At 32.9% G+C, this 16,258-nt stretch overlaps 1 protein-coding gene and 1 pseudogene across 2 annotated transcripts in view; one reads left to right on the top strand and one right to left on the bottom strand.

The window, feature by feature from the left end:
- Positions 1-2,424, bottom strand: part of Caf1-55 (chromatin assembly factor 1 p55 subunit) — a 37,742-nt gene extending 35,318 nt beyond the window's left edge. Inside the window, exon 1 of the mRNA XM_076500870.1 lies at positions 2,227-2,424. Within this exon, the coding sequence (XP_076356985.1) occupies positions 2,227-2,245 (19 nt within the window). The 5' untranslated portion in view covers positions 2,246-2,424. The remainder of the gene's footprint in view (positions 1-2,226) is intronic.
- A 10,543-nt stretch (positions 2,425-12,967) lies between these two features.
- On the top strand, positions 12,968-15,620 carry LOC143250412 (frizzled-4 pseudogene; annotated as a pseudogene). The gene has a single exon (XR_013028175.1). The product of XR_013028175.1 is annotated as a frizzled-4 pseudogene (transcript).
- The last annotated feature ends 638 nt before the right edge of the window (positions 15,621-16,258 follow it).

Here is a 16,258-nt window from a genome sequence, read left to right as displayed (position 1 = left end):
AACCATATAAAATTAAATATAAATTATGACTTTTTGTTATAGAATGACTAGAGTATAAAACAAAAACAAATGTTTAGAGTAAATAACTTAAATCTCAAAATAATATAGTTATACAAATATTTATTTTATTATACTGTCCATTCAGTCATTCCTGGAAAACAATACACAAGTTACAATGGTGCAGTACATGTGGGCTGATGTTAACATATTCAATAATATAAAATTGACCTTCAGTCTTTACAAGGCGACCTTGCCCTGGTTGTATTTTAGTAGACTAGTATTTTGTAACATACAGGCACATTATACATATGTATACAGATTATTACTAATCAAAATTATTAAACTTATGTCAAAACCAAGAGCAAATAAAGTACAGCAATTATAACTGTATTGGCATTTTATTTACCCTATCAGAGACCAGCATTAAAGTCAGTATCTTTTTTCAACAGCATTTTAAATATAGGATTTCTAAAACAATACTCAAGAATTACAATTACAGATACCAAAATCTTTGAGTCTATTTGTCTTAGGCATAACATTAGTTGAGCCTTTATTAATTATGGCTTCTATTCAATAGATAAATTAACAATAAGTTTTGTTCTTTTTTCACATCAGTTTAGTTAGGATTAAACTTTAGCATATATTAAAAATTAGTATCAACACTGCTCTATGAATTACTGACTGCAAGACCAATAAATCTAAATAAAAATTTAAAACAACTGTTATTATACTTTATAATACTAAGCTAGTAAAATCCATACAAAACATTTAAAGCCAACAATTTGAGATTCAAAGTACGATTAAGTATAAATAGTAAAATGTCTTTGAAAAGTGTAGTCCCCGGTGAACACAAAATTGCAGTTGTGAATATTCAAATCACTCATAAACACAATACTTGCACATTAAAAACACTAAATATGGTGATAGTCCAAATAATTCACTTATTACAAAATTTATCGTACACAAAACAACAAATAAAGTGTCTGTAGAACTATTACAATCAGTTTATTTCAAGGAAACCAAATCCCCATTAGTTAAAACTTAACTTTGCCATTTTGCAGAAAGGAATAGCCAAACATTAGAACAAAAACATGGTGTCGGCAAGTTGAGGTTTGACCAATAGCTTTTTCCATGTTCTATGTTAGCCCAAGTTGTTTTGGTTATTTGGCCATCCTGAAGCATTTTTCATTTGTAATCACACACAAAACATGAACACTGTCAATAAATATTTTTATTTATTAAATTTGAAAAACAAAGCCATACAATCAACTGTGTGGTCCATATTTCATCAATCAATACATATATAAATTTCTATATACACACACATATGTATGTCCAAATCCAAACATCATGTCAAAAAATGAACTGGAAATACTAAATGATAAATCACTTTGGCAACAGTTTGCTTTGTCATAACATCTGTCAATCATTAATATGAAATCTTTTCTTTAAGTGGTAAAGATGTGAAGTGCATGCAATAGTTGACAGTTTCATTACATTTATCAATATATGTACAATTTTAACATGATGTTTATTAGGATTACATTTTATCTTGTCTTGCCACAAGTTTCATGCAATATCTCTCAGGTTAGAAGGCAAAGCAATAACGTGATAACACTCACATTTATTAGCATTGATCCAATAATATGGTTGCATTACAAGAATGATAAATGTACAGGTACAATTATTGTTTCTCATTAATTACTATATATACAATTTAAATTTCAGTGTAAATCTACTAAAATGTGGAATCCAGTGTTGTGTGAATTTTAACTATTTAAAACAAACTATAAAATATAAGCCAATATACATCTTCATTATTCAATACAACTTTATCAAATTTAACACTAACAGTAAGAATAATAATCAAAATTAATTTATTTTCTAAATACTCTTAAAAATTACATGGTTTGATCTACATCACCGAAAGTTTTAATGAGATTAGATTACTATATTATAAATACTACATCATGAATAAATCTAAGAAACTTAACAGCGTCTAGGGCCGTAAAATACAAGTACGTCCACAGATTGAAATTTGGTATATCCATCATACATACATTATTAGGCCTAGCAATGTTGCTACTAATACTGATATTACAAGCCCGCTTATTACAAACCCTCTGCTTCTTAAAAACTCGGAAGACAGAAACAAGTAGGCCTAAAAATGATTCACAGTTTATCTTTTTAAGTTGTGAATAATGAATGTAAATGTTTCTCTCTTACCTGCATCTTTATCCGTCATGCTGGCTAGCCTTTAAATAAAAGATTAAAACTGATAATTTTGTTTTGTTTAACTTTCAAAACTTAGTTATTACCAATGTAACTTAACACTAAACAATATTACTTCACCGGCTTATCGTAACAAAGCCAAGCGAATTTCAACATGGAACATGCGCAAGCATCTCGCGCCAAATCTTCAATGATTTGTGGGTAATTATTGACATATAGAAAGAAAGAAAATGTGACTTATATCCAATTTTATTTAATTATCAGTACAATTTTTTACCCTTATGATTGGTTAATAATACGTTAATAACTTACTTGTTCTTTAAACTTTTAATATTAAAGAGACCAATATGGCCGAAATGTTCTACATCAAATAATGTTTGTAAAAAGGAAAAATTCATTGAAAATACAATTATACAAATACAAAACGTCATTTTACGAAGAAAAAAATTTAAACCAGTTATAGAATAAAAAAAGTGTTTGTGTTTAAATAAAATATTTCAGATGTGGAACTTTTGCATAACTGTAGCTATTTATTTCCCTAAACTTTAGCAACAGGACTTTGACCCATTGGTGGACACAGCACAGACACTCCATTACGAAAGCTTCCTTTAAAATTAAAACAAACAACGCTTGTGAAAAATAAGAATAAAAACTGGAGTGCGATAAAAATGAGTTAATCCATAAGACAATAGAAGTATCTTCATAAATCATATGATTATAATTTACAGATTATTATGTTATTATTAACCAGGTCATTTTAAAATCAATTAACCAAACGAAAGCGTGTTTGTTTTTTTGAATTTCGCGCAAAGCTACTCGAGGGCTATCTGCGCTAGCCGTCCCTAATTTAGCAGTGTAAGACTAGAGGGAAGGCAGCTAGTCATCACCACCCACCGCCAACATTGGCTGAAAAGTCGAGCATGTTTGGTGCGACGGGGATTCGAACCCGCGATCTTTAGATTACGAGTCGAACGCCTTAACCCACCTGGTCATGCCGGGCCTTACCAAACAAATGCCATAGCGCTAAACTTGGGCAATGGATTTTTATTCTTTTTTGTTTAAAGCACTTTAGCAAATTATAAGATGTTAAACCTGATTGAAGAGCCGAATTTTGAGCAGGAAATATGAAATTTTGACACCTTTTTTTCACAATTGATACTCTATTCAGATATTCAGTAACATGTTTTCAAACTGTATTTTGTATAACATTTATGGCAAAGATACTAATGCTATCTGTCGTTGTATCTATCTTGGAACTACTGACCAGAGGGAAAAGAGCTAGTAAGCAACACTCTGCTACTCATCACTTACAGCAAAGCCACATTGGGCTATCTGCTGAGTCCACTGATGGGAATTGAGCCCCTGATTTTAGCGTTGTAAGTCCGTAGACTTATCGCTGTACAAGCGGAGGACTCTTATGTTATAGAACCGACTCTCACTGATATAATACACTCCCAGTTTAAAATGCGGATAATATTTTATGGTAGTAAACGGACTTGAATCTGGCTTCCTAGTTCCAAAGCTCAACCATGGTGCGAAACTGAGCTATGTAAGAAATAAAGTGTTTACTCGATAATTATTTATAGTTATCATGTATAATGTATAATTATAGTTATCATGTATAATGTGTAATTATAGTTATCATGTATAATGTATAATTATAGTTACCATGTATAATGTGTAATTATAGTTATCATGTATAATGTATAATTATAGTTATCATGCATAATGTATAATTATAGTTATCATGTATAATGTGTAATTATAGTTATTATGTATAATGTGTAATTATAATTATCGTGTATAATGTATAATTATAGTTATCATGCATAATGTATAATTATAGTTATCATGTATAATGTGTAATTATAGTTATCATGTATAATGTGTAATTATATTTATCATACATAATGTATAATTATAGTTATCATGTATAATGTGTAATTATAGTTATCATGTATAATGTGTAATTATATTTATCATACATAATGTATAATTATAATTATCGTGTATAATGTGTAATTATAGTTATCATGTATAATGTATAATTATAGTTATCATGTATAATGTGTAATTATAGTTATCATGTATAATGTATAATTATAGTTATCATACATAATGTATAATTATAGTTATCATGTATAATGTGTAATTATAGTTATCATGTATAATGTGTAATTATATTTATCATACATAATGTATAATTATAATTATCGTGTATAATGTATAATTATAGTTATCATGCATAATGTATAATTATACTTATCATGTATAATTATAGTTATCGTGTATAATGTATAATTATAGTTATCATGTATAATGTATAATTATAGTTATCATGTATAATGTATAATTATATTTATCATGTATAATGTATAATTATATTTATCATGCATAATGTATAATTATGGTTATCATGTATAATGTATAATTATACTTATCATGTATAATGTATAATTATAGTTATCATGTGTAATGTATAATTATATTTATCATGTATAATGTATAATTATATTTATCATGTATAATGTGTAATTATAGTTATCATGTATAATGTGTAATTATAGTTATCATGCATAATGTATAATTATAGTTATCATGCATAATGTGTAATTATAGTTATCATGTATAATGTATAATTATAGTTATCATGTATAATGTGTAATTATAGTTATCATGTATAATGTATAATTATAGTTATCATGTATAATGTGTAATTATAGTTATCATGTATAATGTGTAATTATAGTTATCATACATAATGTATAATTATAGTTATCATGTATAATGTGTAATTATAGTTATCATGTATAATGTGTAATTATATTTATCATACATAATGTATAATTATAATTATCGTGTATAATGTATAATTATAGTTATCATGCATAATGTATAATTATACTTATCATGTATAATGTATAATTATAGTTATCATGTATAATGTATAATTATGGTTATCATGTATAATGTATAATTATACTTATCATGTATAATGTATAATTATATTTATCATGTATAATGTATAATTATATTTATCATGTATAATGTGTAATTATAGTTATCATGTATAATGTATAATTATAGTTATCATGTATAATGTATAATTATAGTTATCATGTATAATGTATAATTATATTTATCATACATAATGTATAATTATAATTATCATGTATAATGTCTAATTATAGTTATCATGTATAATGTATAATTATAGTTATCATGTATAATTATAGTTATCATGTATAATGTATAATTATAGTTATCATGTATAATGTATAATTATAGTTATCATGTATAATGTATAATTATAGTTAACATGTATAATGTATAATTATAGTTATCATGTATAATGTATAATTATAGTTAACATGTATAATGTATAATTATAGTTATCATGTATAATGTATAATTATATTTATCATACATAATGTATAATTATATTTATCATACATAATGTATAATTATATTTATCATACATAATGTATAATTATATTTATCATACATAATGTATAATTATAGTTATCATGTATAATGTATAATTATAGTTAACATGTATAATGTGTAATTATAGTTATCATACATAATGTATAATTATATTTATCATACATAATGTATAATTATAGTTATCATGCATAATTTTAACCACAACAGATGTTCATATTTCTTAGATGATTACTACTATTATTGTCTGCTGCCATAGGCCATATGGACTTATTGAAAATTTTAACCCAAAATGTTCCTACGCGTGTTATAAATATTTTTGATTGGTAATGAAGATGAAAGAAAGATTACTTTCAAATGTATACTATGTACGTTTATTATAATCACCCGATACAGCCTGACATCACCCAACGGTTTGAGTGCTCCACTCGTAACCTGCTGGTAGGTGATTCGAATTTCATTACCAAACATGTTTGCCCTTTCAGCCGTAGGTGCATTATAATGTGACTTTCAATCCTATTATTCGTTGGTAAAATACAGTCCAAGAGTTGGCAGTTGGGTAGTGTTGATTGGCTAACAGTGAGAATCGTGAAATGATACTAGACTGCACTAGCTTGCACACTATTAACCTTGAGAAAAGTAAAAAAAATTGAATCCACTCTTTATTTTTAAGGTAATTATCAGATTCCGTCTTAAATCCCCGTTTATGGCAACTCAGAATGATATTACTAGACCAAAAGAAACATTATTTTGTCTTATATTAAAACCTGAGGCCAGGCATGGTCAAGCGTGCTGAGGCGTGCCACTCGTAACCTGAGAGTCGAGTGGTTCGCATCCCCTTCGCGCCAAACATGTTCGCCCTTTAAGTCGTGGAGGCGTTATAATGTGACGATCAATCCCACTATTCATTGCTAAAAGAGTAGCCCAAGAGTTGGCGGTGGGTGGTGATGACTAATTTCCTTCCCTCTAGTCTTACACTGCTAAATTAGGGACGGCTAGCACAGATAGCCCTCGAGTAGCTTTGTGCGAAATTAAAAAACAAACAAACAAATTAAAACCTGAAAGTTCTGCTCTTATACACTGCTAAACTGTTTCAAATTTTTAAAAAAATTTACAGCATCTATTAATATTTGCTCAAAATGCAATAATTATGAGAGTAGTTAGTTTTCTGTGTTATCAGTTAGTGTTTTTATACCATATTGTGGGCTGGAATGTTAACTTCAGTAGATAAGTTTTCAACTTACGTACCCCCAAATGGTTGCTTGTTTTCTTTTTCTTATTTTTATTTCAATTAATTTGTTCTTCTTTATTTGGGAAATCAGTCACCTTCTCACAACTGTTTGCAGGCAGTGAAGGGTGATATAGATGTGGGACGTTGTGGGCCTGAGCACCCAATCTCGCTCTCCTAATTTATATTTTTGTATCTGTTGCTACTCTTTTATTTCATATGTGAGATTGGCGAATGGAGCTTAGGACTGATATACGTGTATCCCCACCGTAATGTGGATCTTACCTCCACAGTCATCTCCAAAACCTAGGGTACATTATATAATCCCACATTATAATTTGTATTCAATTAGTGCAGCGTTTTTTGTTTAATTTATTCTTGTTTCGGTTTGTTTTTTAAGTTATAACTAATATAATAATTAGAGGTTTGGATTTACTGTTTTTAATGCAGCCCTTCTTTGCGATTTTTGTTTACTTAACTTCATTAAAATGTATTCATTTTCACTAAAATTTATATATAGATAAAAATAAAGCTACTTAATAAGACAAAATAACCAAAGGTTCTTCTTTCTCCACTGCAAAATTCTCGAATTGTTAGAAATATAGAGTATGAAAGCAACTGAATTGTATGGTGCGGATATAAAGATCCGTAGTGAACATACATGTGGGTTTGTTTGTTGAATTTCGTACTCACGTAATATTTTAACTGCTAAAATGGCAAGCACACTGAGTAACGGGATTCAAACTTGAAATTACAGATTGCGAATCTAGTTGTTTTTTTTTTCTCTATTCATCCCACCTCAAAGAGGGGGTATAAACAAAAATACATGAAATAAAACACTAGTTAAATAATTAGCATATGGAAAGAAAACATTACAAGATACCACCTTGTTAAAAATTACAACAAGAGGTATAAAATGTGTTGGAAAATATAAAAGAAGTAATAGTTAGCGGTAAGTATCTCTTTCAAAATACACCAAAAACATTAATAAAACAAAGCTAACACTTGTGATAAAAAAAGAAAACCTGTAGAAAAGAATACACTTCATCTTAACAAAGTACATAACAGGTATCTTTGTTACTACCATTATAGTGATACAATAAATGAAACACTAGTTAAGTAATTAGAATATGGAAAAGAAAAAAAAACATTGCAAGATACCTTGCTAAAAAATTACAACGAAAGGTGTAAAATGTGTTAAAAAATATAAAAGAAGTGATAATTACCAGTAAGTATTAATACACCAAAAACATTAATAAAACAAAGAAAAGAATGGAACCCTGTGATAAAAAAAATAAAACTCAATTGTAGAAAAGAACACATCTTATCTTAACAAAGCACATGACAGGTATCCGTGTACTCCCTTTGTAACCAACCTACCGTTATAGTGATACAATGAATAAAAGACACTTAATGAGTCATGTAACACACATCTATGATAATGTAAATGTATATGTTTGCGTAAACGCACTTTATAGAACGAAATTAAATGAAGTTTGCGATTGCGTGCTAACTGAACAGACCTCGCAGATTGGATAACAAGCCGTGCAAAACTAGTTAATAAGCGAAAAATATTTAAACACCGACCAGGTAAGAGAGGATGAGATCCCACTAACTGGCATCTTCTCCAAACCCAGTTGGAGATAGGACATCCAAACTAAAATTCCAGTAAAGCATATCACATAGGACCACAAGGGCTGGACAGAAGCACACATGAAAAACAGATGGTCAATGGTTTCCCGCGTTAGTGCACAAAACGTGGGATGCCTATCCATATGTACCAACTTAACACTAGTAGTCACCGCTCGCAACCATAACAAATACTCCACGGTACATACATCAAAACCCACAAATGATGAAAAGGTAGATTTGCGAATGAGTTTCCAATCGTGTGGAGGAACAATATTCCCCCAAAAAGATGGAGCAGAGACATGATGAGCAAGTGAACAATTCAAATAACAAAACAACTGCTTCAGAGTTAATCCCCTAAAGTAGACCCGTTGATCAGAAGAGTCCACAAAGTACAAGTCTATTTCATGCTGTGTCGAGGACAGTGGAGCTGGGTGAGTAGACATGAGTGCCAGCCAATCTTCAGGCAATGCAACCGTCAAGGAAGTGAGATGTGAAACAATGATATTGACATTCTACGACATATCGACATCAATACACATTTCAACAACTGTCTCCACAGGGAGAAATCCTGGGAGCACTTCATACAATACGTGTCGCACAAGAACCAATCCTGCTTTAATAAATTCAGGAAAATAAAACGTGTGTGACCGAGCATCAACAAGAACAAGATTTAGAAACAATGGTTCGTCGGAAACATGTGATGAAAGAGGAACAGGGACAAACCCTTTATCCCCAAGTAGTACCTTCCATGCATGAAACATATCCTGAATAAACATTGGTAAGACCTTCACATTCCTCGGCAAAATCCGGCGTTGAAGAGCCCGAAATCCCAATGCGAGTTCACCATAACAAGAGAAAAATCCAAAAAGAAGTTGCCACAAATACGACGGACAAGAACCATCCAAACATCTCTGCAGCAATTTCAAGCGAAAAGCAAGTTTACGAACGTGTATATCTACCGAATTGATACCCTCACTCGCAAACTTCTTGTAAAGATCCAATACGCAACCTTGTGAATACCACCCCGTTACACGAAATCTAATACACATTGACGAAACCGAGCTTCAAACTGCTGTGGCAATGGGAGGATGTGCAATATCCATTGATACCACAAAACTGACGCCACCAAGGCATTCACCACGATAGATTTACCCTTAAGCGACAGAGAACGATATCGCCAGGACACCAGGATACTAGAGACTTTGAGATTGCGAATCTAGTGTACTAACCACCAGCCCATGCTACGTCTTGAAACTTTGTTGCTATTGATCCATAGATATCACGTTGAAAGCGTCAGGTGTACCCTAATTGAGCAGATGAAAATTATTTCATAGTCTTGTTTTACATTTGGACGATAGATGGCAGCTCAGAGCTAGTTTCTATTGATGATCAGCCAGATAAACAAGTACCCAGTACGTGTGAACTACCGGGTCTGGTTTTAGGAGCTCGAGAGTGAAAGGAACGTGGAAGTATGTGTCTTGTATGACAAGATCCTAGCTGGAGAAAAGTTGATGATTATGGACTGCGATGCGTAATTACAGAGTAAAGAAATGTTTAATAACATTGTTGACCTGTCTGCTTACCATGGGCAGCAACAAAAGATGTCCGTGGTTAAAACCTGTCACACGTGCATTGAACAGTGTGTGTGTGTGTGTGTGTGTTATAGCTTATATTTTAACATAATTGTTGTCTTATAACTCACTATATTACATCACTAATAAACAAGTCTTAAGGCTGTGATAAAATGACACGTGAGCAACTGATAAAGTTTATATAATTTACACGTTATCTGTTAACGACAATATTTCAAACTTTTAACATTTATCCACAAATAATTTAACTCGTTGTAAGTTAGACGTACGGTGCTAAAGTCTATATTTTAATAATAACACTAAGTAACACAAGTTTTGTTCCTGGATAGTATGTGTTATTTCTTAATTGCTTATGTTGTAAAAGTACAGAAAATGACCATTATTCCCTTCAAACTCTGCTTTTGTGACCTGGATAATGAAATTTAGCAATTAACATATTTTTTATGTAAAAACGAGCAAATTTGCACATTTTCATTTACATAAGGTCTGAGTAAAACAACATATGAATCAAGATCTACATCTATTTGTACTAAAGTTATACAAAAATGTTTAGAAGTGAGTAGTTTTTCGAGATTTGCGACTGTAATGTAAATCACTTTCACGTATCAAACCCCCAAATATAGTCTCCCGTCATGTTTTCGTTATACGCTCTTTGGTCACAAAAGCAAAGTTTGAAGAGAAAAATGGGTCTTTTCCATTTACTTTAGGCATAAACAATTGAGAAATAACACTTTCTGACCAGGAACAAGAAAAAGTAAAAATTGTATTACATCGTGTAATGTGTCAGTTGATAATAAACTGTTAGACAAGATAAAACCAATCACTATTTAACGATATCAGTACCAATAAACATCTCTAATGTTCATATAAAACTATAAGCAAAACTAAAGTTTATTATCCTTTCTTTTAAGCTCAAAACTGACTGTCTCATTCAAGACCACAATTTTGATGAACATCTCAAATAGTAAAATGAACCTGTTTTTACTTTATTTCTATTGGCCAGGCATGGCCAAGTGGTTAAGGCACTTGACTTGTAATCTGAGGGTCACACCAAACATGCTCGTTCGTTTAGCCGTGGAGGCGTTATAATGTGATGATCAACCCTACCATTCGTTGGTAAAAGAGTAGCCCAAGAGTTGGCGGTGGGTGGTGATGACTAGCTGCCTTCCCTCTAGTCTTACACTGCTAAATTAGGGACGGCTAGCGCAGATAACCCTCGTGTAGCTTTACGCGAAATTTAAAAACAAACAAGCAAAATTGTTTCTATTACCATAGCGCCCCTAGTGGCACAGCGCTAGAGATCGGGTTTCGATACTAGTGGTGGAAAAATCATAGATAGCGCTTTGTGGAGGTTTGTGCTTAAATTCAAAGAAGCAGGTCTTGTCTTAGGAGGTTGGACACAATCTGGTGGTTGCGGCATTTAACTTTCGGGATCGAATCCTGTTCCAGAATATAATCCCATTGTTCGTTGGTCGAGAGTAGGAAAAGATTTGACTGTGTTGACTCGAAAATTAAAGTCGACGATAGTTCTCGAGGAATTTCGCGTGAAATTAAAATGTACCTTTTTAAAAGTACGTAATTCTGGCAGGAACATGAGTGCACATACTTTGGAATAAATAAAACGGAAGTTTAACTCCGATAGAGTATTTCAAGTTTTCGGTTGTTTTGTTGTAATTAGAAACACTGGAGACAGGGCCCGTATAGTAATTTCTGTTAACAAATTCCTGATTTAGTTTGATTTCTATAAGTATATTTAATCAAATATTTTCTATATTAATTTTTAGTTTGTCTTCCGACTTTCGCTGGTACAGCGGTAAGCCTACTGATTTACAACTTTAAACTCATGAGGTTCGATTCCCCTCGGTGGACTCAGCAGATACCCCGAAGTGGCTTAATAAAAGAAAACACACACACACACTGTTTATCTCCCAGTGTTTATTAAAGAATGTTGGTTAACTTGTTTGTTTATTGAATTTCATAATAGTTGGCTCTGATCTACAAATGACAGACTAGAGTGAAGGTAGATCGTCAACACCATCTCTTTATCAATAAAAAAAGAGAAAGAATAATGGCTTCTTGAATAATAAGGCCAAGCGTGTTCAGCGACGTGTTTAGATCTGTGGAAATGGTCCGGCATGGCCAAGCGTGCGACTCGTAATATGAGGGTCGCGGGTTCGCATCCCCGTCGCGCTAAACATGCTCGCCCTTTCAGCCGTGGGGGCGTTATAATGTAACGGTCAATCCCACTATTCGTTGGTAAAAGAGTATCCCAAGAGTTGGCGGTGGGTGGTGATGACTAGCTGCCTTCCCTCTAGTCTTACACTGCTAAATTAGGGATTGCTATCACAGATAGCCCTCGTGTATCTTTGTACGAAATTAAAACAAAACAACAAGATCTGTGAAATCTGAAATAGTTCAATGATTATTTTTTCTGGTAAGTCACACCTTTCATACGATAAAGAATCCACCTATACAAAATATTCGAATATTTTAGGGTTTCTTTTTGCATTTCCACAATGTTAGTTTTATGTCATGTTTTGTGTGTGTGTGTGTCGTATTTCTGAAATAACAGTGAATTAATTTCTATATAGTTTGAAATCGCATATTAACTATTTTCAATGTATAGTAGTTATCGCAAACTATGAACTGCGAAAGAAAATGAGTTGAATGAAATGTAGGCACAGTGTAAATATATAAGGTACTTCAGCTGCAACACTTCCTATCTGTAATATGAAAGCCTATTCAACTTCACCAATGGAACTGGTTTTTGTACGTCAGAGGGCGTAGTAATACAAATGTTTTGACTCCACTGATTGGCTGAAGACAATCACGTCTATTGCACGAGGTAGAAGGGCACGTAGTAGACGCCTGAGTCACGCGAATACGCGTGGTGAGTGAACTGGAGATAAGTAATTCTGCAGACGTAGCGAGTTTGTTTAAGAAGTTTGATGGTGAATGAAAGTGAGTTTATTAGCCAGAAGATTAAGTTAAATAATTATGTTTTAAAAGATTGTTTTCCAACATTACCACAATTGTCTTAAAATACGGGTAAATGTGACAAAATATTCTCGTATTGATAGCATTATTTGTGTTCACATCGTTTTGCGAGCACTCGACAGTAGAGGCCTATCACCATGCTCCTCTGGTTCTTACATCTGTCATTTTGGTTTTTTCACCTTGCAGTGTATCTGGATTTGTTTCATTTAGTGAAATCGTCTGAGCCTCTTCGCTCGTGCGAACCTATCCGCATTGACCGTTGTCGTGGTCAGGGTTACAATGTTACAGGGATGCCGAACCTAGTAGGGAACGAACTCCAACAGGAAGCAGAGATGCAACTTCAGACCTTCTTCCCTCTTATCCAATACAACTGCTCATCTCAGCTAACTTTCTTCTTGTGCTCCGTATATGTACCAATGTGCACGGACAAAGTGCCTCAGCCCATCGGACCCTGTCAACCTCTGTGTGAGAGTGTTAAATCACGTTGCCTTAAGGTTTTAGAAAACTTTGGGTTCCATTGGCCGGTCGCTCTCAACTGTTCCAAGTTTCCTCCACAAAATAACCAACACCACATGTGTATGGATGGTCCTAAGCCTAAGGAATACGAGCAAAGTGGCTACCATCACAAATACGACCGGAGAAGCGAGCTAATTACGAGGATAACATTACCACCAAGACCTCCCTTCCCTCAAAATAGCCACCATTTTGGATTATGCGAGAGATATAAACATTCCCAACACTTTTTCTTTATCAATCAAACTCGTCGCTGCGCCCACAGATGCTCCTCTGATGTTCTCTTCAGCACAGACAACAAGAAGTTTGCAGAAAATTGGGTAACTGTATGGGCTAGTGGGTGTTTTGCTTCTACTCTGTTCTCTGTCTTAACCTTCTTGGCCGACACCAACAAATCCCGCTACCCCGAGAGAGCCATACTGTTTTTGAGTGCTAGTTACAACGTCTATAGCATCGCATACTTTATACGGCTTATTGCTGGCCGGACAGAAGTGTCCTGTTACATGGACAGTCAACATGAGGTTTCTATTCTCATCCAAGAAGGGCTGGATAACATTAATTGTACCATCGTCTTCACGTTGTTGTACTTTTCCAGCATGGCCAGTGCCGTCTGGTGGCTTGTTTTAACCTTTACTTGGTTTCTAGCTGCGGGACTACAGTGGACTCACGACGCCATCATGAGACGGTGCACATATTTTCACATGGCAGCTTGGGCCTTACCATCATTTCAGACCATCGCCATCCTGATACTGCGCGTTGTGGATGCCGACGAATTAACTGGCACATGCTATGTGGGTAACCAAAGTGAAAAGACTTTGCTAGGATTCGTCATTATTCCGGCTTTAATTTACCTATTGCTCGGAATTTTTTTTCTCGTACTTGGTCTAGCCGCCATGTTTTACTTCAGGAGTCATCAGGAATCATCATTGCATATTTCGAACAAAAATGAAAAACTGGAACTTTTGACTGTCCGGGTGGGGATATTCGCTCTTCTTTTTACCGTGCCAGCGACATGCGTTCTTGCGGCCAATTTTTACGAATACGCCTATCGAAATAGGTGGATGTCCTCAGAGTTCACTTCACGACCAAACGTGGAGATATTTACTTTAAAGATTTTCATGTCTCTTGTAGTAGGCATCACAACTGGACTGTGGATATGGTCGAGCAAGATGCCCAAGCACATATGGAAGAAGGCCTGGAGACGGTTTAGGACTGGCAATAAAAAACAGACATCACCTTGTTATCATTTCATTTTGGATCAAGAGAAACAGTTGATTGAGTTTGAAAGACCGAAAAAAACGAAAAGTAAACATGAAAACGTCACTTCCGTTTGATGAAGACTGTTTCGATAATGTTATAAAAATATAAAAACTAAAACTTTTGGAAGTTAAAGTTTACATAAATTGTAAAAATATATATGAAACGAAAGAACACAGTCGTAGTGCCTCGTAATTTGTAAGTATGTTAAGATAGCTGTTATAATCGTCAAATTTGGTCTGATTGTAATGTATGTAAATAACATTCCTCTGTATTTTAACTAAAAAAATGTATTCTGAGTTTTAAGACCTGTTGTTTCGCATGTAATTTATCCTTTTTTTTTGTTCTAAATTTAAATTTCAGAATTAGTTGACAAAATTTAGGATTTTTCTTGCAACTAACAGTACGTTAATCGTTGCTCATATGTTTGCCCAAATGAGTTTGCTCGTTTTTAGCGTTATGTTACATACTTTCTCTACAACTCACTTTTTATAAATCTTATTTAGTTTGGTTTGTTCCTCGGAGAGTTAACGGTTGATTCACAGACTTATAATGCTATAATCATGGTTACCGTATCTGGCCTTTATCTAAGTCTCTAAGATATATTTATACGCTTTTCTTTGTAGAGAGTGCGAAATATGTAAATGTACGTTGAAAAAAATATTAGAATATGTTGATAACATAAATGTGACTAGACAATAAAAACTATTTATTATATTTTATAACGGCTAGTTAACTGTGGATTCCCCTTATACATTATTCGTAATTTATACATTGCAGTTCGATATGAAAGTAATTTTAATAAAGAACATTTTATATTTTGCTTTCCATAAGTCACTGATTTAATAAGGGTTTTATTCGATACTAGAATTAATCAGTTGGGATGGACAATAAGAAAAAAACAAACTATGAACATTCATTATTATATGCATGCAGTATAATACTTAATAGGTTTAGTCACCGAAAGCCAGCGAAATATTAGGAACCTCTAGGCTTAAGAAATGTTAGAACAACAAATTATAGATGTTTTAAAATATATATATAATGTGTTATGCTACACGTTTCAATAGCGTTTCATAGAACATCTTGCCTCATCGACATTGATGTCGAATGAAATGTTTATTAAAGCAGTGACTTGTGGGAAACAAAATCCGAAATGCTACTTATTACACTTGTCTGATTTCTAGATTAACAATATATTTCATGACGTTCCTTATGCCTACTGGCTTTTTGTTTATATTGTCAACTTTCGACGCCTAAACCGTTCGTTATTCGTTAGTCAAATGGATGTATGGAAAACAACGAAATTCGAGGTGAAAATATTTACATCACAATTAGAACATCAATTACCTTTAGACTTTAT

The sequence above is a fragment of the Tachypleus tridentatus genome, chromosome 5, assembly GCF_004210375.1.
Source record: "Tachypleus tridentatus isolate NWPU-2018 chromosome 5, ASM421037v1, whole genome shotgun sequence".
NCBI lineage: Eukaryota > Metazoa > Arthropoda > Merostomata > Xiphosura > Limulidae > Tachypleus > Tachypleus tridentatus.
This window is presented reverse-complemented; position numbering and strand designations above follow the sequence as displayed.